The sequence below is a fragment of the Myiozetetes cayanensis genome, unplaced genomic scaffold (assembly GCF_022539395.1).
Source record: "Myiozetetes cayanensis isolate MyiCay16 unplaced genomic scaffold, myiCay2020 scf26, whole genome shotgun sequence".
Taxonomy (NCBI): Eukaryota; Metazoa; Chordata; class Aves; order Passeriformes; family Tyrannidae; genus Myiozetetes; species Myiozetetes cayanensis.
This window is the reverse complement of record NW_026087477.1, coordinates 6628592-6655469: the sequence shown is the minus strand read 5'-3', so window position 1 is coordinate 6655469 and position 26878 is coordinate 6628592. Positions and strand designations below refer to the sequence as shown.

The following is a 26878-nucleotide window of genomic DNA, read 5'->3' as shown; positions in this document are numbered from 1 at the left end:
ATTAAAAAACCCACAGTGAATCTCAGCCTGGGGAAAGTGAGTGTTGGACAACACAGATCAGAGGCATCTTACCTGCTGCCACTGGGTACTTTCCATGCCAGAAGTGTTCCATGAGTGGTTTGGGTGTGACCACATGGATAAAACGGGGGATGTGCTGTTTTGGAGCCACCAAAATTAGAAGCATCTTTAAACTCTGCCTCCTCTTCTTTGCAGATACGACATTTGCATCTACAAGAACAAACCCTGTGGCACCCTGGGTAGGTAGGATTTTGCCAGCACTTCTCAGCAGCACAGAGAACTTTGGGGGCATGGTGAGGGGAGTGCTGTGCCACCCCCTTTTTTAGGGGACAGGCTGAGGGGCAGCCACGAGGACCAGCAGCAGAGCCAGGAACAGCCCAGTGGTTTCCGGCCTCCTCACTTCTGTAAACACTAGAAACAGCAACCCAGAGGACAGATGGGCTCTGGAACACTTCTCTGTTATATCCCTGGGTCAGGTCCAGCCTGATGATTAAGAACCACTCGCATCTAGGGCTGGTCCATGGCCTAGTGGAGTGTTCCTGGCTTAGCAGAGAGAAATAAGCCTTTTTTGTGATGACTATAAAGGGACTTCTTTATTGAAACGGCGAGACACAGACAGACCCTGCAGCTTTCTCTGGCTGCAGCTCCTAATTTGTCTTGCCCTGGTCTAGACTGAGCAGTCAGGGAGGGATTTACTGCTCTGAATCACTGCAGTGAGAAGGGAAAAGCTGGTGGATCTCTGACCTGATGCGACTGCAGATGAGGAGCCTGGGAGGGAGGTGAGGCTGGAGGTGCTGTGATGGTTCAGTTCGTCCCAGGAAAAGAGTCAGACCCTTCCCTGATGACCCAACCCTCGAGGCTGGATTCCTGGTCATGCTGGGTGTCAGCCAGAACCAAGGCTGGATCTTGTCTTACTCTACCCAGGCTGCCCTGCCCGAGTTTGGATTCCCAAGTGCTGGTGCAGCCATTCCCAGGTTCCCCCCCACCAGTGTTTAGACAGAGACTTCTCCCCCCCTCTGCACAGTTTGGGGTTCAGATATGAAACTCTGAGGATTTTGACCCATTCTCAGCATTTCTGAGCCTGTCAGTGTTAATTTAGCTGACAGTGCTGAGCCACCATGTGCCCATAGCCCACTAGAGTTCTTCCCAAAGCGCAGTGGGAAGGAACTGGTCAGTGCCCAGCAGGCTGTGCTGGGTGTTAATGAGCGTGCAGCTCATCAGTCAGCCCCCCAGACTGCCCCCTGCCCCCTGCAGATGCTCTGTGTGACAGCCCTGCCTGCCTTCCCCAGGCCTGGCCCCCGTGGGCGGGATGTGCGAGCGGGAGCGAAGCTGCAGCATCAACGAGGACATCGGCCTGGCCACGGCCTTCACCATCGCCCACGAGATCGGCCACACGTGAGTACCGGGCCGGCACAGGCCCTGGCAGCAGCTGGCACGGGGTTTTTCCTGCCAGGAGGAGCTGAAAACCCTCCCTGTGGGTGAGCAGGACGCGTGGCAAAGGCAGCAGCTCATCTCTCCGCCTTGGTGGTGCTCTCCAGGTTCGGCATGAACCACGACGGCGTTGGCAACAGCTGTGGCTCCCGGGGGCAGGAGACGGCCAAGCTGATGGCTGCCCACATCACCATGAAGACCAACCCGTTCGTGTGGTCCACGTGCAGCAGGGATTACATCACCAGCTTCCTGGAGTAAGGAACCCACCTCACCCCGCCCTTCCTCCCGCCTTCGCGGCCACCGCGCGCCTCCAACCTCCCACAGTCGCCTGTGGAGGGGGGAAAGCCCAAGGAAAGCCCCCCAAAGCACCCAGCCCTTCTGTCTTGTCTCCCAGCACCTCATCCTACCCCAAGAGGCACGTGCTTTCCTTCCTTCCTTCAGACTTCCCCGTGTTTTTCTTGCCTGCTGAAGCTCTGGTCGCTGTTGTGACCTTTGTTGAGGTTCCCCACCCCCACAGATGGATCAGTAGCTTCTGGGCTCATTTGGATGGTCCTGAAGTTCAGCCAGGGATTGCAGGGAAGGGTTGGTGTGGTGGGGAAGGATGGTCTGGAGTCAGGGCTGGGTCTGCATGGTGTGGGCACCATCTCCAGGCACTGAGTTTCCAGTGGGAATGAGCAAAGTAGGAGAAAGGTTTGGGTTTTATTTTTTTTTAGCAAAGCAACCTCAGGATTCAGGAGAAGGGAGGGACAGGACAAGAGAGGATGGATTCAAACTAAAAGAGAGTAGGTTTAGATTAGATATTAGGAGGAAGTTCTTCCCTGTGAGGGTAGTGGGGCCCTGGCACAGGTTGCCCAGAGAAGCTGTGGCTGCCCCATCCCTGGAAGTGTCTAAGGCCAGGTTGGACAGGGCTTGGAGCAACCTGGGATAGTGGAAGGGGTCCCTGCCAAGTCTTAAGGTCCCTCCCAACCCAAACCTTTCTATGATTCTGTGATTTAGGCTCCTAGGTCCCAAATTTCAATACTGTCACTGTGCCTAAGTCACATCTCTGCAGCCTGAAAAAGCTTCCCATCCAGGGTTCAAGCAGCTCCCAGGCTTCTGTCACAAAACAACCAGTCAGGATCAGCCTGGGGGAGGATTTTGGTAGGATACAGGCACTGTGTGGATAGGATTGGAGTGATGGCTGGAAGAAGCACGTGTGTGTGGGGTCAGTGTGGAGGGAAGCCCCCCAGGGAGTCCAAATACCAGACTTCAGCCAGTGATGCTGCAGTTGGAACACAGGGAGAGGAGCAATGAAGTCTCCTCCCAAGGGGCTTCGCCTGCCCTACTGTCCTGCACAGCTTGGCTGAACCCCGTGGCTCATCCCCAAATCCCACATCTGGCAGCTGAGGTTTGGCCACAGCAAAACCTGTCCCCCCTCCAGTGACCCCTGGACAGCCTGGGAAGGGCTGCCCTGTCCTCTGGTGACCCCAGGCCTGCAGGAGGACAACGAGTTCATGTCGGGTCCCTCTGAGGGCTGTGCTGGCCACCCTGGGGAGCCTCCACCAGGACATGGTGTGGGCAAGACCCCAGGGTTTGGGGCTGGGGGGTGGTGACAGGGGCCTTGATTTAGGGAGAGCTCGGAGAACAGCGAGGAAGGGGGAGGGAAGGGCGTGCTCCTTGCAGAATTTCGATGCTTCTACAAAGCTCTGGTGAGCAGAAGGTCCAGTTGCTCTGAGCTGGGGATCTCAGCAGAGCAGAGGGCAGGCCCCTCTGCCCACCCACTGCCCACGTGAGGGTCCTGGGCACAGACCTGCCCTACTGGCCCCAGAACCCACAGGGACAGCCAGGGGCTGGTGATACCCTGCAGAACAGCTGGGGCTGTGCCAGGGGGTTTGGGATGGATCTCAGGGAAAGGTTCTTCCCCCAGAGGGTGGTGGGCACTGCCCAGGCTCCCCAGGGCAGTGGGCACGGCCCCAAGGCTGCCAGAGCTCCAGGAGCGTTTGGACAACGCTCTGAGGGACAGGGTGGGATTGTTGGGGTGTGCTGGGCAGGGCCAGGAGTTGTGCTGATGATCCCTGTGGGTCCCTCCCAGCTCAGGGCATTCTGTGACTCTATGAACCCTCAGATGAACACTTCCAGAGTTCCTAGGAACCAGCATGTTTCCAGCTCTGATTCTCCCCTCTCCTTTCCAGCTCTGGGATGGGACTGTGCCTGAACAACGCTCCTCCCAAGCAGGACTTTGTCTACCCCACGGTGGCTCCAGGCCAGGCCTACGATGCAGACGAGCAGTGCCGCTTCCAGTACGGAGTTAAATCTCGCCAGTGTAAATACGGGGTAGAGAGCCTTCCTGCTTTACTATCGGTTCCCAGGGGGTGGAGGATGGGGGGACAGGGACAAAGGGATGTGGGGCTGTCCCTCTGCAGCCCCATCACTTCACTGTCCTGCTCCAAACAGAGAGCACCGGCGTGTTCTCCGTCAGCTCTTGACTTGCTTCCCTCTGAGAGGACCGAGGTGGTTTCCCATCCACAAAGGTTGAGCCCAGCTCTATTTTGGTCAGATTAATCCCATGGGAAGAGGTGTTTTGCCTCTGCCTGGTGCCTTGGCTGCTGTGTTCTCCTCATCCAGACTGTCTGCACACAGACATGTTTTCCATAGTCCTTGCTGGAAGTCACTGTGCTGCTCAGTGTGCTCCTGCAAACTCAGCAGGAGAACCTTCTTTCTTCCAGGTGAGGTGGAGCAATGTGCTGTAGGGACATTTGTAGGTACAGCTGCCCACCTAAGCCTCCCCTGCCATCCCCTGGTCTTTGCACCCAGGAAACCACTGAAAGTTAAGGGTGTTCCAGGAGGAAGGAGTCTTCTTGGATCTCAGCCTAACATTTTGTTGTTGTTAACCTGCTGAAGGCTGGCAGCTGTCTGAGCAGAGTGATGAGGGGAAGTCTCTGTGGTGAAGGGCTGATGGAGCTCCATAACACATCCACGTTCCTCTAGAGAGTGCAGTGGGATGTACAGGCAGCAGAGTTGTCTAATGGACACATTTTTTTTTCATGGAAAGGGTTATTAACCATTGGAAGGGGCTGCTCAGGGAGGTGGTGGAGTCACCATCCTTGGAGGAGTTCAAGGCCGTGGCACTCAGTGCTCTGGTCTAGGCAAGGTGGTGATCAGTCACAGGTTAAACTCAACGACCTTGAAGGTCTTTTCCTTGGAGGTCTTTTCCAACCTTAATTCCATGGTTCCATGCACCCACCCCAGCCCAAGCCTTGGAAAGCTGTGAAGGAGGAAATTTCTCAGTGCAGGGTTTAACTTCTCTTAAAACCCTGTAAGCACAAGCCCAGCCCTGCCACTGAGGTGAACCAGGTCACCACTTGGAACGTTCTTATATTCATGGTTAAACACTAAACCCACCTCCTGGTGGTCTCACCAGCTCATCCTGGTGAGCAAAGGGCAAAGTTTGGCTCTCCCAGGCCCAAAGCCTGTTGGATGTGGGGCAGATGCAGCAGGAAAAGCCTGGGTCCAAATACCATGGTCGTGGTATCTGATGTCAGGTGATGCCAGCTGGGGTCTGTGCCCCTCCTGAGCTGATTTTTAACGGGGTGGACACTTCCTGTGTATACACAAGGATCACAAAAGCACAAGATGTCCTTGTGATGACCCAGCCTGTCGTGAGTGTGGCTTGGGACGAACCCAAAGGGCACAAGGGCTCGGGTAAATCTGGGTAAATGTGCAAGTCCACCCATGCTGTGCCCACATAAACAATCTCCAGAGGGATGGCAACATCCCTTCCTGCTCCATACCAGAGAGAGTGGATGATTAATGGGAATAATGAGGACAGAAAGAGCAGATGTCACTGATTCAAGGCCGGGTTGGGTGAGGCACTGAGCACCCTGGGCTAGTGGAAGGTGTCCCTGCCACTGCAGGGGGTTGGAACTGGATGATCTTTAAGGTCACTTCCAACCCAAACCATCTGTGATTGAAGCTGGAAAGTCACCTACAAGCCCTTAGTGACAGAGAGAAGGGTCACCCTGTGGCACTCTGCTATTCCTGACCTGGAATCCTGTGTCCAGTTCTGGGCCCCTCATGATAAGAAAGACTTGGAGGGGTTGGAGAGTGTCCAGGGAAGGGAATGGAGCTGGGGAAGGGTCTGGAGCACCAGGAGAAGCTGAGGGAGCTGGGGGGGCTCAGCCTGGAGAAAAGGAGGCTCAGGGGGGACCTTCTGGCTCTGCAATCCCTGACAGGAGGGGGGAGCTGGGGGGAGTCGGGCTCTGCTCCCAGGGAACAGGGCCAGGAGAGGGAATGGCCCCAAGTTGTACTAGAGGAGATTTAGATTGGAGATTAGGGAATATTTCCCCATGGAAAGGGTTGTAAAGCACTGGCACAGCTGCCCAGGGCAGTGGTGGAGTCATCATCCCTGGGAGTGTTCCAACAACGTGTGGATGTGGCACTGGGGGAACGTGGGTTAGTGGTGACCATGGCAATGCTGAGGGAATGGTTGAACTTAATGATCTGAGAGTTGCTTCCAGCCTGAATGATTCCATGATTCTGTGACAGTGCTGGGAGTGCATTACCAGCAGCTGTGGCAGTTCAGGTTCTGCTCTCACACCTCCAGAGTTTCCTTCATTGACGTTGTGAACCTGTTCAGTGCTTTCATGTATAACCTAAGTCATGCCCTAAGTCATGTCAAGCTGCTCCCTGCAAAGCAGCAAGTTTTCCATTGGTTATTTCATTAGGAATATGACCAGGCAGAAAACTCAGCTGTGGATTTTAGTTGTCTCCCCTGGGGAGGGCGTCGGGATGGTGGGATTAGCTCAGACCTCACTGAGGTGTCCAAGGTGCCCTCTGTGCCACACGGGGCAGGTTTGGGCTGGTTGGGGAGTTGGCTCTGGCACCTGAGCTCAGTGAACCTCCACATGCAGAGAATCCCAGCCCTGGGAGAAGTGTTTAAGATTAGTCCAGAGAAGGGGGGGAGCAGTCAGTGCCCCTGGGGCAGGATTTGGTCTCATTTTGCCCCCACCAAGCTGAAAACACTCGTGTCCTGTGTCCCGGCCTGGCTGGTGCCTCCCAAGCACACTGAGGTGCTGCTGCCCCAGCCTTGCAGCCCCTGGCACAAGCAAACCCTAATCTTGGTTTTGTTTCTTTGTCTCTTCCCTCCTCCCTCCCTCCCCCTCTCTCTCCCCCAAAATCTCCCTCTTTCCAGGAAGTCTGCAGCGAGCTGTGGTGCCTGAGTAAAAGCAACCGCTGCATCACCAACAGCATCCCTGCTGCTGAGGGGACCATCTGCCAAACCAACACCATTGAGAAGGGGGTAAGGCAGCCCAGGGCACTGCAGAGAGTTGACAGTGAGTGGTTGAATCCCTCTCCCAGCAGCAACTGGGATTATTGTTTGCACTGGGGAGTGAGGAGTTGATTGAAGAGCACCCACCGGCCTGTCCGACCCTGTCTCTCCCAGTGTGGAGCCATCCCCGCCCTCCCCGCTGGCGTGGAGGGAGGCTGGGATGGGCCAAGGAGCCCAGGGGCCCATAATCATCCCAAAGGACAGTTCAGCTTGTGGAGGGCTGGAATATGGAACATGTGTCATGCTGGAATATGGAACATGTGCAATGCTGGAATATGGAATATGAAATCCCTGCCCCAGCAGCCTCTTGGTCTGACGTGAAGCACAGTAAAGTGAACCTCAAACCACACCATATTCCTTAGATGAACATCTTGTCCTCAGGTCTGCTGGGATCTCCTGGCAGCCCTGAGAAAAAAAGGATTTATTCCCCAGTTTTCCCAGGAGGGACAATGAGTTTGTGACGTGTTTTCAGAGGAACTTGTGAAAAACTGGCTAAATACGATGAAACCTTTGTTTTTCACACTCAGCTGAGAGAGAAGGGCAGGATTTTTCCTGACCATATTTTTGAACGTGAATTTTAACTTGATTGCTCATAGGACTTCATCCCCTGCTCCTCCTACACCCATTTGCACCAGTATAAAGCAAATGGGTAGGGTAGCACTGCTAAGACAAAGAGCCTTTACAAAGTGAATAATGGTTGGGACAATGGAGAATCAGGGCTGGGACATTCCCCATTCAATGGACATGTGTTTTTCCACTAGAGAAAAAATAATTCCCTAGAAATTTTCAAATCCTTAAGAAGCTGGAGGAGCTGATGTGCAGGAACAAGGATGGCTTTGACAAATTCATTATTCTTTGCAAACATTTCTGTGGAAATTAGGTCAGAGAGGAGCAGACAGCTCCTGGGGCTGGACACCCCTCCTGCTGCACACTCACCAGAGACAATGGCATTCTTTTCCCTCTAGTCATCTCTTTTTATCAGCTTTTCCCACTTCTAAATCTCTCTTTTCCCCCCATTTACAAGTTGTTTTATAACCAGGCTTCTTCAAAAGCTTTGAGAGAAGTGAAGCAGTCACAGCCCCCCAGAAGTCACAGGAGCAATTCCCAGTGAGGATACTGGCTCAGTTAGAACCCCCAGTCCCCTTCCTGGGCTTTTTCTTTTCCCTTTGTACCAGTTCATGTTTTGGAAGTGATTTTATGTCCTTGGGTGGAAGGAGATGCACCTTTGTGTTCAGGTTCTGCACTGCTGGAGCTCCTGGCTGGTGGCCCCCAGGCCTCAGCCCCTTGGCTGGAGCAGCTCTCCAAGGTCTTCCCTGGCTTCTCCCTTTCTCCTGGGGAGAGCAGAGGGAAGGATCAGGGTATTTAAGGTATTGCAGGAATGCAAGATTAGAGAGAGATTGAGTTCCTGTGCTCTCCCACCCAGCTGGGGAAGCAGCGAGGGGGGAAGGCTGAGCCAAGCTCTGCTGGATGGTGGCTGTGCCCACATCCCAGTCCTCTGTTGTTTCCTCCTCCAAAATTCTCCCTGTTTTGTTTTTTTATTATTATTAACTGAACTCCTGTGGTTGTTTGGGTTCACCTTACCCAGAACCCACAGAGAGTGACTTCAGCTCTGGATCCTGCTGCCCTCGAGGTGCCCCAGGTTCAGCATCCTGCTGGTTCCTTCCCTGCCTGGTTTGCTTTCCCTTTGTATTTTTATTTTAATTTCCATCAATCAATCACTTATCACCCAGGTTATGTTCAGTGCACCCTGTGAGGATGCTTTTCTTTCCACATCCTCCCTCCCCACATGCCTCCCCCACTCACATCTGGTCTCTCAGCCTGCACAAGTCCACGTTTCCCACAGGAGAGGGAGCTGGGATCTGCTCCTGGAGCAAGGACAGAGCCCATCACCAGCTCACAGAATCACAGACTGTGCTGAGCTCGAATGGACCCATCAGCGATGCTCTCAGTGTGCCTGGAGGGTTTGCAGGGGCTGGGGAACTCCTGGGCCCTGCCTGCAGAGGAAGGAGCCCCAGTCCCTCCAGTGCTGGAGCAGGGAACTGCTCAGCTGTGCCTGCAGAGCATCTCCTCCCCCTGGGATCCTCCTCTGGAGAGGTGCTGGTGTGCAGGAGGTCCCTCCTGCACGTCCTGGGAAGGCATTTTTCCCGGCTGGCTGGGCTGCCCGTGGAGATCTTGGCTCAGAGGGAGCCAGGAGAGGCCGTGCCAGCAGCTCCAGGGTGGGTTATCAGCCCCTGGAAGGAGCACACAGCGGTTTCTTCCTTCCTGGGATTATCTCAGCCCCCAAGGCACGGGGTGGGCTCCGTGCCCAGGGAACGGCAGCGGCTCTGGCACCGTCCCACTCCTCTGGCACCGTCCCACTCCTCTGGCACCGTCCCACTCCTCCCATCACTGGGGACTCCAGGGGGTGTGGGATGATTTCCAAGGCCGAGGGAAATGCTTCACAGGCAAGTTTCCATGAGCATCTGTCTCCCAGCAGGACAGGGACAGGCGGGTTCTTTAAGGATCCTCAGCAACAACGTTTTTATTGCAACTGAAACTTTATTTTAGCCTGGGCCCTGTGCAGGTCAGGTCTTTTTAGCACGTTAACCACAGCCTGAGAGCCCAGTGCACATAAAGCTCACTCTGTCCTGGGAGGGAGCAGCTGGAAGTGTTTTCCATGTCCCCCAGGGATCTTGGCTGTGCCCAGCAGCAGCAATTCCAGTCCAATTCCCACCTGGGAATGTACAGAGCTGGTGACAGTGTGACTTGGAGGAGAGGGTGCCCAGGGAGAGGTGAGTGCCCTGTGCCATGGAGAGCCCAGCTGGTCAGAGCATGGTGTTAAATAACTCCAAGGTGGTGGGTTCAGTCCTTGTACCATTCACATAAGAGTTGGACCTGATGACCCTTCCAGAATATTCTAAAATGATATAACGTTCTAAAATATTACATCCTAAATATTACATCTTAAAATAATAATATATAAACTCATAAGTTTCTGTGATTCTGTGATTCTGAAACTTGGCTCCAAAGGCCTGTGCAGCTCCAAGCCCAGATTTCCCAGGATCAAACCACACCCCAGCCCTGAACTGTCTGCCACGTCCCATGGAGGCTGGGGAGTACTCTGGGAGGTCAGACCACGTGCTCAGGGTGTTCAAAGCTTTCTCTCTCTCTCTCTCTGCAGTGGTGCTACAAGAGGGAGTGTGTGCCTTTTGGAACCCGACCTGAGGGCGTGGATGGAGCCTGGGGGTCCTGGTCCTCCTGGGGGGAATGCAGCAGGACGTGCGGCGGTGGCGTCTCCTCGTCCGTGCGCCACTGCGACAGCCCACGGTACGTGGGGGGTCCTCAGGGTGTCAGCCTGGCCCTGCCACGTCCAGCACTGCTCAGTCCCATGGAGAAGTGTTGCCTAAATAATTCTCAGGACTGTTTTTGAGTACTGAAAGGCAAAACCCACTTCTTTGTTGCAAGAATATTTTGCCCACACCGATGGCAGAGGCCTTTGCAACTTTGTATTATCATCCAATTACAATATCCCTCTTCTAATTACAATATTCAGGTTCTGATTACAATATTCTGTTCCCAAGCACAATATTTGGGCATCGCCTCATCTGTTACACCCACTTCCAAAACCATCCCTCCCATAGCACCACCCTCACCACGCCCCTGACACACCTCTCAAATTTGAGTCAGTGGTCCTAAAAAGACCACCCCTTCATTTTCTTTTCTTCATCATCTTTTGGAATGGTTTCAAGGCCCCTGAGTAGCTTTGGTTACCTATATCAAGTGTTAGGTCTCCCTCTCAGCACAGTTTTACAGGTAGAAAACTTCACCTCGTTAAAATCGTTGTCCCTCGAAATTCTTAACAAGGAATGTTAAAACAGCTCTTTTAGAAATCTTGTCCAAAGCTAAAGGTACTGACAAGCTGTACTAAAACCATATACAATATAGATTTTAAGGTATCAGAAGGCACAGCCAGGTGCCTGTGCAGGTCTCTGCTCAGCTCCCAGAGGGTCTTGGCTCCTGATTTCCCAGCAGCTCAGTGCTTTGTGCCAGCCACAGACCCCAAAACACTCGCGCAACCCCACTGTGCACGTCCAGCCCAGCGTGGGAGCCCTGCTGGGGGCTGCTCCTCCTCCCAGCCCATCCAGGAGGGATCAGCAGGGTTGGGAAAAGCCATTGGTGCTCCTGCAGAGTCGGGGCAACAAACACAACTCCCTGCCCCGAGCTGGTATCCAGCATCTCATTCCTGGTTTTGGCAGGCCCACGATCGGAGGGAAGTACTGCCTGGGAGAGAGGAAGAGGTACCGCTCCTGCAACACCGACGTGAGTAGTGCCGGGCTGGCAGGGCTGTGTCCCAGCCAGGATTTGGGATGAGCCCTTCCCACACCGTGCAGGGGGTTGTGTGGCAGCTGTGGGACCCACGGGAGGAGGAGGAGGAGGAGGAGGAGGAGGAGGAGGAGGAGGAGGAGGCTGGCTGGGGGGTTGAAACCAGGGCGCTCCAGCAGCAATCCCACAGTGGGGAACACCGGGCAGGGCCGTGCACGTCTGTGAGCTGCTCCAAGGGTGGGTGGTTCGTAGCTGTGGGGCCTCAGCATCGAGAGGGGCCCAAAAAGAGGAAGAGGCGAGGGAGGAGAGATCAGAGGGTTCCAGCTCTGACATGGCAGGGATGCCTCTCACACACTCCACGAGCAGCTCACGGAATGCCGGGTAGGACTCTGCTTCCCAGGGCTGAGGGTTAAACCTCGAGGGAGGCAGAGAAAGGATTGTGCTGGAGTGGTGCTCAGTGAAGCTTTGGACCTGGGGAAGGGTAGCTTTAACTCCCACAGGCTGGTGGTGAGGAAAATAGAGGGTCCCATTGCTTCCCTGGGCTTCCAAGTGACACATCTCAGACAGGGCACCTGAGTGCTGTCGGTCTTCAAATCTTGTCCAGCCTTGCAGGAGGGATCCTCCTGCCCTCCTGCAGCAGTGCCCAGTGGCAGGGCTGGTGTCCCTCTCCTCCAAGGGCTGGTGTCAGTGTGTCAGCAGCCCAGTGAGGCTGCCCCAGCCCTGCCCTGACCCCTGGCTGTGTCTCCAGGACTGCCCACCCGGCTCCCAGGACTTCCGAGAGCTCCAGTGCGCCGAGTTCGACAACGTCCCCTTCCGAGGGAAGTACTACACCTGGAAAACCTACCGAGGGGGTGAGTGCTGGGCTGGGCTGGGCATCCCACCTGGAAAATCTGCTGTGGGGGTGAGTGCTGGGCTGGGCTGGGCATCCCACCTGGAAAATCTGCTGTGGGGGTGAGTGCTGGGCTGGGCTGAGCATCCCCTGGCTCAGACAGAGCTGGCTTTGCTGTCCCTCGTGCTCTGCAGGGACGGGTCTTGTGGTCCAGGGGGTCTGATGGACAGTTAGTCAGGATTCCCACTAGCAAGATCCTGCAGGCTGCCCTTCTTGTGCTCCTGGGATGTGCTGCCACCCCCTCACGTGGCTGTGGATTGATGGGCACCCCTCCAGGCAACTGCTGTCCCCCCCATCCTGGGTCCCCTACCCCTGTGCAACCTCCCCTTATCTTCACTGCTCTGCCAGAACCAACCCCAGCAGCACCAGAGCTGAGCAGCTGAGAAGGGAGTGTTGGTGTCTGATGGGGAGGAAACAGGGCAGGCAGGTAAAGCTTTCAGCTCCTGCACAGGTGGAGGGATGGGAGCTGGTGGATCCTCCAAAGAGCAGCAATTCCCTCATCCCAAGGTCAGTTCTGTGTCCTGCAGAAGGTCCAGTGAGCAGAGGGGGTGGGAGGAGCCCCCTGTGGCAGAAATCTCTTAATAATGAGAAGGAACAGCAAACGTCCTTCATGTAGTTAATGAACTTGAGTGGGGAAATCCTCCCCAGCTGTGTAAATAAGACAGCTCCCAGGGGGCTCCTGCAGCTGCAGCAGATGTGCTGAGGCTGCAGGGGATGGATCAATAAAAATGGAATAATTGTGAAGCAGCAAGTCACACAAAGACCCCAATGGATGCCAAGGTGCAAGACAGCCCTGCAGGCTGGAGCTGCCCTAGCTCAGACCTCTCTATTCCCCAGGCACGGCCCAGTGGTGGGAGTCCAGAGAATGCTTGGTCCAACATCAGCCCTTGAGTTCCAACCTGATTCTGACAAGGATTTTTGCTTTGGCTTTCTAAAAGAACCCCTTTCTCTCTCTGCTTCAGCTTCCTCTGCCATAAAATAAGGTGACAAGACCTGTCCTCTTCCCAGGACTCTGTGAGTGTTGGCACACTCATCGTGCCAAGGCATCGTGCCCTGATGGGATCTGGGAGCTGCCTCCCAGCTCTCCAGGGTGGCTGTGGGGAATGATCATCCCTGGAAGTGTCCAGGTTGGACAGGGCTTGGAGCAACCTGGGCTAGTGGAAGGTGTCCCTGCCCGTGGCAGGGGGTTGGACTGGGTGGTCTCTGGAAGTCCCTCATGACCCAAAGCCCTCTGTGATTCTCTGATTTCAGCAGCATCTTCACATGCCAGTGGGATTTTGTGATACTTGGAGTCATTTGGGGGTCAGAGGTACATCTGTGGGGGAGGTCCCTTGCACCTCCACCTTCTCCATGTCATAGATAAGACCCCCAGGGAACAGACCCCTCTCATCTTCCCCTTGCCACTGATGGTTTGCTGCCAGGCCCTGTGTTTCCCCCTTGCAGCCCCTGTGCCATCAGACATCCCTGCCCAGCTCTGGGGAGGCACTGAGGGCTGATCATCATCTCCCTCACTCCCTCTTGGGCTCTTCCAGTGGTGCCCAGAGAGCTCTGGTGTGGTGGGTGTCGCTCCCTCCCTCCCCACTGGCACAAGCAGCCCCCCAGGATCCGTGTTGGCAGCCTTGTCCTTGGGCATTCCACCCTCCAGCTGGCAGCATATCTGCTCCTCAGGTTATTTTTGGGCACATGTGCCCTCTCTGGGAGCTGTTCACCACCCAGGTCCTCTGCTGAACCCCTTCCCCTGCTCAGCTCAGCACCCCTGAGCTTCCCAAAGAGGTGCAGTTGGCTCAGGGGGCTGCTTGTGCCCTTTGCCCACCAGATGCTTGACCCCATAATTATTGGAGAAATACTCTTGGCACGGAGCACCCCCACCCCAAGACAAGGAGCTTGGGGGGGGGGGGGACACCAACCCTGCAGGGAATTTGGGAAGGGAAGGACCCACCCGGTGACACCGCCGGGTCACCGGCACCGAGGTCGGTACAGCCTGTTCTCCTGGCGCTGATTCCCATTGCTCCCAGAGCCCGGAGCCCGGACTGGGAGACGTTTGGAAGCGCTGAGCTCAGCCTTTCGGAGCCCGGCAGGGCAGTCAGCAGATCCCTCCTGGAATGCGGCTTTAATTGTTTGTTTATTTTGCTCGGTTCTGCTGGGTTGTTCTTTTTCGGAGCCAAGGGAGATGCGGGAGCCGCTCACGGGGCTGCGAGAGGGATGGGGAGGAGCGGGGGCCTTGCAGAAAACAGGAGATTGCTCATCAGAAATTGTAATAAACCTTAATTCCTCCGCGGGAGAGGACAGGCAGGAGGAACAAAACACCCTAAGAGGCGGCCAGCTGGAAATATTCTATTTTAATGGCTGTGTTAAAGATTCAAAGGAGTAACCGAGGCTGTGCTGACCTTGGACTACAAACCAGAGCGAGGGGTGGGAGCCAAAGTCTGCAGGATGATGCCTGGCTGAGGGGTTCAGGAGCAGGGGGCTGTAGACCTGAGGGATGGCCTGGAGCTGTGCCAGGGGGGTTGGGATGGATCTCAGGGAAAGGTTCTTCCCCCAGAGGGTGGTGGGCACTGCCCAGGCTCCCCAGGGCAGTGGGCACGGCCCCAAGGCTGCCAGAGCTCCAGGAGCGTTTGGACAACGCTCTGAGGGACAGGGGGGATTGTTGGGGTGTCCTGGGCAGGGCCAGGGGTTGGACTGATGATCCATGTGAGTCATTCCTACTCAGGATATTCTCTGATTCTAATTAGTGGCATTGACTGGGCAGTGCCCAGGCTGGGAGGCTCCCACCCTAAAAAATGCAGCCCCCACCAAACCATCCACATGCTGGGAGAAGCTGGGTCCTGGTTGCTGATAAACACAATTCCCACCCCCAGGAATTTCAAGGCATGTTGTGCTGTTTCAAAGGATCTTTCTGGGGTCTGGGCTCACCCTTGCTCAGTGCTGCTGTCATGGGGACACACAGTTGTCACTGGAGCCACCTGAACGAGGGCCAGGTGACCAAACCACCCGAGTACCTCTTGGCCAGCTGAGTGGTGAGGGCACTGCAGCTCCCAGCAGATGCTGGACAGTGGCACCAGTCTCCTTCCCTCTGGTGGGTGGGGCGGTGACCTGGCTGCCAAGGGCAAATCCTGCCTGGAAATTGTCACCAGGGAGGGTGTGCTGGGGTCTGTTCCTGCCATCAGGACACAGGTACCAACTCAGGGTCACTCCTCTCTCCCCTCCTTCCTCTTCCACTCTCCCGCTCCCCAGTTTTCTTCCATAAGACTTTTAAAGGCAGAAATCCACCACCTGCAAAGCCTTTCCCAAGTGACTGGATGAGGAGAGCCAGCAGAGACTCATCCCACATGGAGCATCATCTCCCAGACCCCCAATCCCATCTCTGTGCAGGACCCCCCAAGTCCAGCCCCTGCTCTTGGCTCTCAAAGGCAGGACAGTGGTGGGTGCTGAGTTCCACCTGCTCAGCAGCTGCTTCCCAGGCTCCCAGACCTTCTCCAGGGGCTTGCCCAGGCATCCTGCTCCACAACATGCCTCCAAGCTGCTGAATTCCCCTCTCGTGTCTCCTCCTGCTCCTCCCTCTCCCGGCTTTGCTCTTCCTTCCCCACAGCTGCTCTTGGATGCTCCCAGGCACAGCTGGGCCTCCCTCCCCTCCCCCTGCCCCTTTGATGTGCTGTATCCAGTTGCAAGTTTTGCAGATTTGCTCCCATCCCAGGTGCTTCCCAGCCCTGGCACAGGGCTCAGGACTGTTGCTGGTGCCTGCAGGAGGGAACGGTCACAGCTCAGGCGTCTCTGCAAAGGGTCGTGCAGACTGCTGGGTTTCCTTTGGGTGCTCAGGAAAAGGCAGAAAATGGCACAGTCCACACCAGCCTTTGATAAAATCCACTGGCAGGAGGCAGGGAACTGCTCTGCTCTGGTGTCTCCTTCCATAACTGGTCCCACATCCTGCTCCCAGGCACTATAAGCCAATATCCACCTATCCAGCCTCTGTTCTGTACACGATGCTTTGGCAAAGGGTGTTGGGGAACAGATATTTTAGCAGTAACTTGGGCATCCTTCCCCTTCATCCTCATGCTGTTGTCATCACCTTTGCTGTGAAGGACTCAGTATCCACCAGCCTTGAACACAAGGAAATGGTTGCTCTGGCCTGGTAACTGGTGTAGGAGTTGAAAAACTTGGTTGCTGCGCTCTAGGAGCTGAAAAAACCCTTGGATGAGTCGCTGAAGAGCTGCTGCCTCAGTTTCCCTGTCTGTAAAGTGGGCACAAGGAGCTGTAAAGTGCCAGAAGACCCAGGAGTGACCCAGAAAAGAAGCAGGAGTTTGTTTCCTTCCCCATCACATCCAGCCCGCGCTGCCCAGGCCGGGCAGGAGGGACGGTGCCTCACACAGGGTGCTTCTCTGGGTCCCTCTGCTCAGCAGGAGCACCCTCCTGGCTCTCCACATCTTTCCTCTCTCCTTGGCAGCACCGTTTGACCCCCTGTGCTCCTTCCCCAGGGGGTGTGAAGGCCTGCTCCCTCAACTGCCTGGCCGAGGGCTTCAACTTCTACACGGAGCGGGCGGCGGCCGTGGTGGACGGGACCCCGTGTCGGCAGGACTCCAACGACATCTGCGTCAACGGGGAGTGCAAGGTGCTGCTGGGATCTGGGACAGGGGTGGGGAGGCAAGGATAGACCCCCCCCAGGCATGGGAGCACTGCCTTCAGCCTGCACACAGGGACATGGGAGAGATGGAGGGCTGGGAGAGCTGGGGGGGTTCATCTGGAGGAGAGGAGGCTCCAGGGAGACCTGAGAGCCCCTTGCAGGGCCTGAAAGGGGTTCTGGGAGAGCTGGAGAGGGACTTGGGACAAGGGATGGAGGGACAGGACACAGGGAATGGCTTCCCACTGCCAGAGGGATATTCCCAATATCCCACTGTTAGATGGGATGCTGGGAAGGAATCACCCAGCTGGGAGGGTGGGCAGGCCCTGGCACAGGTTGCCCAGAGAAGCTGTGGCTGCCCCATCCTTGGGAGCATCCAAGGCCAGGTTGGACTTGGAGCAATCTGGGATAGTGGAAGATGTCCCTGCCCATGGCAGGGGGGTGGAACAAGATGAGCTCTAAGATCCCTTCCAACCCAAACTATTCCATGATTCCCTGATTCCCAGTTCCACTGTGGGGCAGGAGCTCACCCACTCTGGGCTTGTTCCTGCCCTGTCTCCAGGCCCTGGGTGTGCACATGGGCCTCTGCACTCACAGCCTGTGTAGCCCCAGGCATTTGATATTCCCCTTGAAATGGGATCTGGAGAGGCCATAAAAGTTTAATTATAAGCAAGCGCTGTGGGAGTGGCCAATGTCCCCCAGCAGGCAGGCAGACAGACAGACAGACAGACATCCTGTGTCTCTGGGATCTCCTTGTCTCCATGGGGGTGAACACACTGTGGAACAAAAGGTCATTGCACCACAGGTGCTGGTGATCCCCGTGATCCCCCTCGGGCCGTGGCAGTGGGGCAGAACCAGAGGCTCCACAGGGACTCATGAGCTGCAGGGACACAGCTTTGCTTGGGCTGCTGGAGCTCCCAATCTCTGCCTTATCCCACAGTCATGGGATTTCTGCCTGCACCCCCTCAGCTTTGGAGAGAGAGCCCAAGGGCTGTCCCTGGGGAGGTGATGCTGCTGAGAGTGCGGTGAGGGGTGTGAGGTGGAGCCTAGGGATGGCCTTCCTGGGGCACTGCAGGTCAGGTGTGGGGAGGAAAAGGTCCCACCAGGATGGCTAATTCCCTGCTGCCCCCTCCCTGCAGCACGTGGGCTGTGACCGTGTCCTGGGCTCGGACTCGAAGGAGGACAAGTGTCGTGTGTGTGGGGGCGACGGCAGCTCCTGCGAGACCATCGAGGGCGTCTTCAACCAGTCCCTGCCAGAGGGAGGTAGGGAGTGAGTGGCCTGGCCAGTGCTACCCACCCTCAACTCCCTTCTCAGCTTCACCCAGGACAGGCAGGGACATATCCAAGAGAAACATCCCCAAGGGGTAGGACCGGGCTGCCAGCAGGGAGCAAACCCCCCAACCTTGTGCCCTGACCAGGCTGTGCCCCAGTCAGTGCTGGCACCTAAATAAATCCCTGACATGGAGCTCCAAGCTCCTTCCCTCCTCTCCAGCTCACACTGCTCTGGAGCCAGGCTTGGGAGATGCCCATGGAGGTCCCAGCTCCACAGCACCTTCCCAGCACAGCCAGTCCCATCACTGCAAAGCCAGCCCAGGGCACTGCCCTGGGGCCCAAAATGCCTTTTCCATCTTTTACCCAGGGGTAGGGGTTGGCTCCCACTCCCACCCAGCCCAGGGCAGGGCTGGCTCTGGGCTCAGAGGCTGAGCATTCCAACTCACCAGCCCTGGGTTGTCTCACAGGTTATGAGGAGGTGATCCAGATTCCCAAGGGCTCCGTCCACATCGACATCCGGGAGCTGAACCTCTCCATCAACTACCTGGGTGAGATGGGGCTGGGGGTGCTGAAATCCCAGCCTGGCACCTCTTGCTCTGCCATTTCCCTGTGGTTAATGGGGTGTGGGAAAGGTCCAGCAAGGAGAACTTCCCACTGCCACCAGGGATGGGGCCAGGGCTCCCAGGTGGGATTTGGGGGCAGGACAGGGCAGCAGGGTCTGCTGGCAGGGCAGTGTATCTCAGAGTGTCCCCCTGTCCCTGTGGTGCTGCCTCTGTGCTGTGCTTACCTTCAGCACCATAACCCTGAGCAAACCCCACATCCCACCAATCCTGGCACTGCCTGTGGCTCCCTGGCATTGCCCCCTCTCCCTGCATCTTGGGCTGTGGATTAAAAACAGACCTGCTCACGTTTTCCTTGGGCTTGATTTTCAGCCACGCTCTGTCCTGCTTTTACAAGGAGAATTTTCTTTGCCCTTGTCTTCACTTTCTGCTCTCCCAGCAGTGGAGGGGTGGGCAGGGTGGGCACCCCAAGCTCCCATCACTATCCCCTGCTGTCACCAGGCTCTCCCAGCCCAGGATCTCTCCTGGCACCCCAGGTGGAGGGAGCATCCTCATGAGCACGAAGGACCCTCCCTGCCCCGGAGCGCGGTGGCACCGAGGTGGTTGCCAGCAGCGAAGGACACAGAGCTGGTCCCGGAGCGCTGGTGGCAGAGGGAGGAGGGAGAGCGTGGGAATGCGCTGGGGAAGGAGCGAGCGGCCCGATCCCCCTCTAGCGACTCTCCTGGGCAAGCACAGCCCGGCTCGGGGCTCCCGCCGCCTCCAGCAGCCCCGGCAGCCGGGACCTCGTCTGCACAGCTGGATTTGAGCCTGGTCTCGTGGCCACAGCTTTCACACTGCCAGGTGTCCCCACACCCCCACCCCCAGCAGCTGGCTGAGCCCCCCAGGGCACCCCCTTCCCACAGTGAGGTGCTGGGCAGGCTGAGATGAGACATTGATTTTCTGTGCCACCCCGGCCCACACCCCACCTCTCCCCTCTCCATAAGATAAGGCTGATGCCATTTACCCTCTGTCATAGCACCTGGCTGAACTTGGTCCAGGGGCTTCCAGCCCTTGTGCTGACCTTCCCCCCTGTCCCTGCAGCGCTGAGAGGGGAGAGTGGCGAGTATTTCATCAACGGGCGGCTCTCCATCGATCCCCCCCGGCGCTTCGACATCGCCGGCACCACATTCCACTACAGGAGATCCCCTGAGGAGCCCGAGTCACTGGAGGCCTTGGGACCCACCAACATCACCCTCTTTGTCATGGTTGGTAACGTGGTTCCTTCGTGCCCCACCTGGTCAGGGCTAAAGAGAACTTGCCATGCTGGGTGGGAGTTCACAGACACACAGAATGTCCTGGGTGGGAAGGGACCCCCAGGGATCATCAGTCCAACTGCTGACTCTGCCCAGGACACCCCAACAATCCCCCCCTGTCCCTCAGAGCGTTGTCCAAACGCTCCTGGAGCTCTGGCAGCCTTGGGGCCGTGCCCACTGCCCTGGGGAGCCTGGGCAGTGCCCACCACCCTCTGGGGGAAGAACCTTTCCCTGAGATCCAACCTAAATCTCCCCTGGCTCAGCTTCAAATTGCTGGAGCTAATCAGCCCCTGCCCTTGCTGTCTGGAGTAGAGGGACACAGAGATCAGAGGTAAATTGGGCTAAATTCTCAGGTCTCCCTCCCTAACCTGCCAGGCTTTGGGATGATTTAATCCTTAAATGCAGGGGAACTTGTTCCCTGATTGTGTCACCTTCAAAGGTGACTGGTGGCTACCCTGTCAATTCTGGAAAGGACTGGAAAAGGGAAAGGGGGGAAGATTTCAGCTGCCCTGCATTTTAGAGAGATTGTGGGGGTGATCCAGATGGTCATGCTGGACTTCAGTGGCACTGATGCCTTGATGGTGCCTTTCTCTGCAGGTCCTGGTGCGGACGGAGCCGCAGGGGATCCGCTACAAGTTCAACGCCCCCATCAGCAGGGACGGCTCCAACCAGTATTCCTGGCACTACACCCCGTGGACCAAATGCTCCGTGCTGTGTGCAGGGGGTGAGGTTTGATCCCATTTTGGTCTGGGGGATACATGTCTGCCCTGCTGGGACTCCCACTGTTGTGTCTGCTCTGCTCTGCTCTCAAGGAGCTCTCAGGTCTCTCCACATTCCCACCCTGCACTGCCAACACAACCCTGTGGGCAGAGTGCCAGGGCAAACAACCTGGGGGCCACTTGCAGCTGGAGTGCAGGGGTGGGTGGTGGAGTTGGTGGGAGGTGGCATATCATAGAATCGTGGGATGGTTTGGGTTGGAAGGGATGTTAAAGCTCATCTTGTTCCACCCCTGCCATGGGCAGGGTCACCTTCCACTAGTCCAGGTTGCTCCAAGCCCCACCCAACCTGGCCTTGGACACTTCCAGGGATGGGGCAAGGAGGTATTGGTGGATCACAACAGCCCCTCTGGCCTCACATCCACACACGTCTGTGAACAGAAACACCACTGGTGCTTCCCTGAATCCCCTGAGCTGGTTCCCATGGGGATTGACACTAAGGTTTGGGCCATGTCTTATGGCTCTGGAGAGCCTGGCTGTGAGGGACTGAGCTGGTGTTCAGAAGAGAAGACCTTAATAATGTTCCCTGTTTACAGCTCAGGGCCCTGACCTGGTCTTGTGTGCTAGACCTCAACCAAGACTTTGTCCCTCCTTGTTCCAACCATTTCCCCCAATGCTGCCCAGAAAATGTCACAAGGCCAAGGTTAGAACAGGTTTATTTGAGATGAATGCTTTGATCCTCCATCCTCTGTCATGCCCTGGCTGGTGACCTTTGAAATCATAGATTTATCAAATCATTAAGGTTGGAAAAATCCAAGACCACCGATCCCCACCTTGCCAGAGCACTGAGTGCCACGTCCAGTTGTTGACACCATCATTTCACACCCCCAGTTTTTACTGGAGATGCCAGAGGAGGCCTTGGTGATGAATAGAAAAGCAGGTTCAGGCTTGAGGTAGAGGGACAAGTGGCTGCTCTGTCACATCCCCCCACGGGAGCAGAGCTGTGGAGCCAGTTCCATGTGAGTTCCTCAGCGTCCTCCTCTCTTTCCCCCTTTGCCTCTTTTCTCTTGGCAGGCAACCAGATCCAGTCTGTGGTGTGCAGGAAACTTTCTGATGGCTCGACTGTCTCCAACCATTTCTGCAGCCCTGACACCAAACTGCTGGAGAGGCAGAGGCCGTGCAACACCGAGCCGTGTCCCCCGGCGTGAGTCCCGTGGCAGGGAGCATGTGGAGGGAGGGAGGGAAGGAAAGCCAGAGTAGAAGAAAGGGTGAAATCCCCCCTGTCTACCAGTCCTGAGTCAGAGTCCGCCACCACAGCAAAAAAAAAAAAAAAATCCTGTTGATCAGGTAACATACAAAATGATCCAATTATTCCAGAATTATTCCAAAGGATCCTTTTCCACCTTCTGCCAGTTTTAAACCAGGATGGCAACAACATGTGTGACACTGGTAGGGTATCCAGGGGTGACACTGCCTGGCTGGAGCAGCTCTGTTGCAGAAGACAGGCAGTTTTCTCCTCCCAGGTACTCAGTGAGTCCCTCCAAAGTCGTCTCAGCCCACCTCTATCTGTCCTTGCCCCTCTTTTGAAGGGAAGGGGAGATGTGGAGGTTCAACCAGAGCTGCCTGGGAGGCTGTGGCCGGAGTGGGACCAAGGGCTGAGTGCATGGGGACAAACCTGGCCCACTGAGCCCCTCCCAAGCTTTGTTCTTTGTCCTGTCCCCAGGTGGGTGATTGGGAACTGGTCTGAGTGCAGCCGGAGCTGCAACGAGGGCGTCCGCACGCGCAGCGTCTTCTGCAAGCGCAAGATCTCTGCCAGCGAGGAGAAGACCTTGGATGATGCCTCTTGCTCCCACCCACGGCCAAAGATGCTGGAGCCCTGTAACAACCAGACGTGCCCTCCAGAGTGGGTGGCCCTGGACTGGTCAGAGGTAAGAGCTGAAGGAGGGACAGGGAGATGGAGAAGGGTGTGAGGAGCAGCTGAGGGCACTTGGCTGGCTCAGCTGGAGCAGAGGAGACTGAGGGGAGACTCCTCGGGGGCTGCAGCTCCTCCCGAGGGCAGGCGGAGGGGCAGGCGCTGAGCTCTGCTCTGGGACCAGGGACAGGAGCCAGGGAAGGGCTGGAGCTGTGCCAGGGGGGTTGGGATGGATCTCAGGGAAAGGTTCTTCCCCCAGAGGGTGGTGGGCACTGCCCAGGCTCCCCAGGGCAGTGGGCACGGCCCCAAGGCTGCCAGAGCTCCAGGAGCGTTTGGACAACGCTCTGAGGGAGGGGGATTGTTGGGGTGTCCTGGGCAGGGCCAGGGGTTGGACTGGATGATCTCTGTGGGTCCCTTCCAGCTCAGAATATTCCGTGATTCTGTGATTAACAAGACCCCTGACCCCTCAGAGGGCCCTGGTCTCTGGGACAGTGTCAATCACCAGGTCAGAGCATAATGTGGGGAATGGTCTTGTAGCTCAGGGCACAGGGAAGGTGGGAGGACACATCAGGGAGCCAGAGCTGCCTCTCTCTGCTCCTTGCTGGACCCCCTGACCTGTGTCCCCCGTGTCCCCCGTGTCCCCTCCCTGCAGTGCACCCCGAACTGCGGCCCCGGCTTCCGCCACCGCATCGTCCTGTGCAAGAGCGGCGACCACAGCGCGACCCTGCCCACGTCCCAGTGCCATGAGGCCTCCAAGCCCCCCACCAGCATGAGGTGCAACCTGCGGCGCTGCCCCCTGCCCCGCTGGGTCACCGGCGAGTGGGGAGAGGTAGGGACGCTCCTCCTGCTGGAAAACTCCCCAGCCCCTCAAGTCCTCCTGCACGTGAGGCTTTTACCAGCCAGAACAACCCTGTGTGGCCACCACAACCATCCAGGACCCTGTGGCAGCGTTCCTTGCTCCCTCTTGGCTCAGGAGGTCGTGTGATGGTGGCCAGTGGTTTAGGGCAGGATGGAGAGGTCCCCACTGAGCCCTGGAGATCCAAAGCAAGCCTTTTGGGAAGCGGGGTCACAGCACACGGCCATGCCGGGAGGTGCCTGGGGAGGGGAGGGACGACCACATCCAGCGCCCTTTGCACCTCCCAGCACCCATCTGTGTCCTGTCCCACTGCCGTGGTGGCCTCTGCAGCTCCCTGTGTGCTGTCCCCACAGTGCTCTGCCCAGTGTGGCCTCGGCCAGCAGAGAAGATCCGTCCAGTGCCTGGCCCACACCGGGCAGCCATCCAGTGAGTGTGTGGAGGCCCTGCAGCCCCCCGGGATGCAGCAGTGCAAGACCAAGTGCGAGTCGGGACCTACGGACAACCCTGAGGGTGAGGGGAACGGGGTCTCTGGGGAGGGAAATCGGGGCACTGCCAGCTCAGGGGCTGTGGGGTACAGGGACATCAGAGCCAGCACAGCCCGAGCTGAGCTCTGGGGCGAGGAGACCCCATGCCTGGGAGTGTCCAAGGCCAGGTTGGACGGAGCTTGGAGCAACATGAGCTAGTGGAAGGTGTCCCAGCCCCTGGCAGGGAGTGGGACTGGACAATCTTTAATGTCCCTTCCAATCCAAATCATTCCACAGGGTGGTTTGGGTTGGAAATGGGGCCATTCTGTGACCCAGTGCTGTTCCTCCACAGTCCCAGGCCAACCTGGTGTGCTGTGACCCTGAGAAATGGAGTAACTTAGGGTCTTGATTTGAAGCCATGTGAGGACACTGAGGGCACTTGGTGTGTTCAGCTGGAGCAGAGGAGACTGAGGGGAGACCTCACTGCAGTTCCAGCTGCCTGGGGAGGGGCAGAGGAGGGGCAGGACTCAGCTCTGCTCTGGGGGAACCAGGGACAGGACCCAGGGAATGGCCTGGAGTTGTGTCAGGGCAGGTTTAGGTCAGATACCAGAAAAAAGTTCTTCCCCCAGAGGGTGGTGGGCACTGCCCAGGCTCCCTAGTGCAGTGGGCACGGCCCCAAGGCTGCCAGAGCTCAGGGAGTGTTTGGATGATCCTGAGGAGCATAGGGTGGGACTCTTGGGGCTGGTCCTGTGCAGGGCTAAGGGTGAGTCTGTGAACTGCACCTTGGCAGAGAGAGGTTTTCAGCAGGGAGGTTCTCAGTAGCTCCTTCATCACAGCTGCATCTTGCTGCTTCCTGGCAAGAACACCCTCAGAGGCTGGACACTGGGGTTGTCCTCACCTTAAGGCAGCTGTTAACTCTGCTTCCTTCCTTCTGTCTCCCCTCCACACAGAGTGCAAGGATGTGAACAAGGTGGCCTACTGCCCGCTCGTCCTGAAGTTCAAGTTCTGCAGCCGGACCTACTTCCGACAGATGTGCTGTAAAACCTGCCAGGGGCATTAGGGACACAGCCTGACCCCCGTGGGAAAACTGGAAGGCAAAAGCTATGCCGGAGGGTCACCGAGCCGGGCCCTTCCCCTCCAACCTGGGAATCTCCCCCGGCTCCAACACAGACACCGCTCGTGCTTCCAGTGGGGAGCCGGCGCCACCCAAACCCCCAAAGACCAGCACCCTTCGCCCCCCGAGCTCCACGATGGCAGGTTCCCAGCGAAACCACGGCAGCTCCCAGCATGGATGAGCGGTGGGAGAGCGGGAATGTGGGCAGGGACATTACTTGAAGTTCTGATGTTGTTATTTATTAGTCACGGGCCCAGGTCCTGCCACGCGGGGGAAGCGGCACCGCCCGCCCCGTCCTGTTCCACGCCCACGTCCCGAGGGCATCACGGAGCACCGGGGTCTGCAGTGGGAGCCTGAGCACACCCAGGGGTGCTGCCATTCCCTCGGGATCCCAGGGGAGACAGGGAGGAGGTTCTGGGTGCCTCGGGTGACGAGTGTGGCGGGTGGCTCCTGAGGAAGAGCTGCTGTGGGAAGCGGGGTTGGAGTGGGAATTTTGTGTGCGTCCTGTCACCTTGGGACCTGCAGCAGGGGACAGGGAGCAGGTCACTCCGTGGTGACACCTGTTTAACTGGGAGAGGGGGGGTTATTCAAACACTCACAACGACCTGCTTTGATTGGGGTGTCCCCCTGTTTTTCTTGTCACTTTTATGGCCATGTTTATTCCTCGGAGCACGAGCTGAGGTTGGGGCCGAGGTGTGCTCGGGGTTGCAGTCACTTCATGGGCATCCAGGCCATGCTGGGCTGCAGGGAGCAAAGCAAAGGAGATACAGGACGAGGACTGTCCTGTCACAGTGTCCCCACGGCCCTGACTCAGGACCAGCCTGCAGGTCCTGCCCAGAGAATGCCAAAGCCTCTGAGGCTGCTTTGCCTCCAAAGGTGCTTTACTTCCAAAGGTGCTCTGCCTCCAGAAGGTGCTTTGCCTCCAAAAGGTGCTTTCCCTCCCAAAGGCAGCCTGGCCACGTGCCACTGTGGGTGCCAGTCCCAGTGCCACCCACTCCTCTGCCCACAGGAGACCCCCGGTGATGGGAAAAGAGCAGGCTTGACATTCCTCCAGGTCACCTCCTGCCCAAATCTGGGCCAACACGTGTCTTCTCCGTGCAGGGGAGACCTGACTTCAAACCTCCAAAGCACATTCTTTCTGCTACCATTATTGTTGTTATCACTACTATTTTCAGGCCTTTCCACGTCCCAGAGATGGGAAATCTCATCCAAAGCCGTGTCTTGTTCCTCTGGGGTCATCCCTTACAGCGCAGGGAGGGGCCAGCCCTCTTTCCCCAGAGCAAACCTCTGCACCCTCCCAGCCTCCCTGTGTTACTCTACCATCTTGCATTTTAATTTTCACCTGCTCCTCAGCCGATTTCGCAGCTTCTCTGGTGCTCAGCAAACCCCGCCTGGCTGGGGGGTCCTCATTTGTCTTCCTTCCTGGTGCCATGCTCCGTTCTGACATTTTGGTGAGGGGAAGGGTGTGGGGGGGGTGTTTTCACCTTTTTATATAGATATATATATAATGAAAAATGTTTAACATACTAACTCTGAGGAGGAGCGACGTTAACGGCATGATTTATAATAAAGGAGTAGCTACGATCCCGGGCACGGCTCCTGGTCCCAGTCGTGTCTCATCCCCACACCACCACCGTCCTCGTGCCAAAGGAGGGCGTTGGGAGCAGGGGAGGTTTTTAGCAAGGGACTGGAGAAGGTCAGAGAGGTGGAGATCCACCTAGAGCTGATGTGGGACTTGTAGGACCCCGGGGTCTCAGAGACCCCCTGTTGGTAATGCTGGTCTGGGCCAGCAGCTCCAGGGAGGGGATTCTGCCCCTCTGCCTCCCCCTCAGGTGGGACCCCCCCCTGCAGAGCTGCCTCCAGCCCTGGGGTCTCCAACAGCACAAGGATGTGGAGCTGCTGGAGAGAGAGTCCAGAGGAGGCCACGGAGATGCTGCCAGGGCTGGAGCCCCTCTGCTCTGGAGCCAGGCTGGGAGAGCTGGGGGGGTTCAGCTGGAGAAGAGAAGGCTCCAGGGAGACCTGAGAGCCCCTTGCAGGGCCTAAAGGGGCTCCAGGAGAGCTGGAGAGGGACTGGGGACAAGGGATGGAGGGACAGGACACAGGGAATGGCTTCCCAGTGCCAGAGGGCA

General features: G+C 57.0%; 1 protein-coding gene across 1 annotated transcript in view; it reads left to right on the top strand.

Moving 5' to 3' along the window:
- Positions 1–26206, top strand: part of ADAMTS10 (ADAM metallopeptidase with thrombospondin type 1 motif 10) — a 55874-nt gene extending 29668 nt beyond the window's left edge. The window contains exons 8-25 of the mRNA XM_050321368.1: positions 214–257; positions 1308–1413; positions 1557–1703; positions 3621–3762; positions 6620–6727; positions 9918–10063; positions 10993–11056; positions 11808–11910; positions 16421–16554; positions 17703–17826; positions 18303–18383; positions 19476–19639; positions 20285–20411; positions 21478–21607; positions 22127–22331; positions 22968–23144; positions 23525–23681; positions 24586–26206. Of these exons, the coding sequence (XP_050177325.1) occupies positions 214–257; positions 1308–1413; positions 1557–1703; positions 3621–3762; positions 6620–6727; positions 9918–10063; positions 10993–11056; positions 11808–11910; positions 16421–16554; positions 17703–17826; positions 18303–18383; positions 19476–19639; positions 20285–20411; positions 21478–21607; positions 22127–22331; positions 22968–23144; positions 23525–23681; positions 24586–24695 (2269 nt within the window). The 3' untranslated portion in view covers positions 24696–26206. The remainder of the gene's footprint in view (positions 1–213; positions 258–1307; positions 1414–1556; positions 1704–3620; positions 3763–6619; positions 6728–9917; positions 10064–10992; positions 11057–11807; positions 11911–16420; positions 16555–17702; positions 17827–18302; positions 18384–19475; positions 19640–20284; positions 20412–21477; positions 21608–22126; positions 22332–22967; positions 23145–23524; positions 23682–24585) is intronic.
- Positions 26207–26878: the final 672 nt, after the last annotated feature.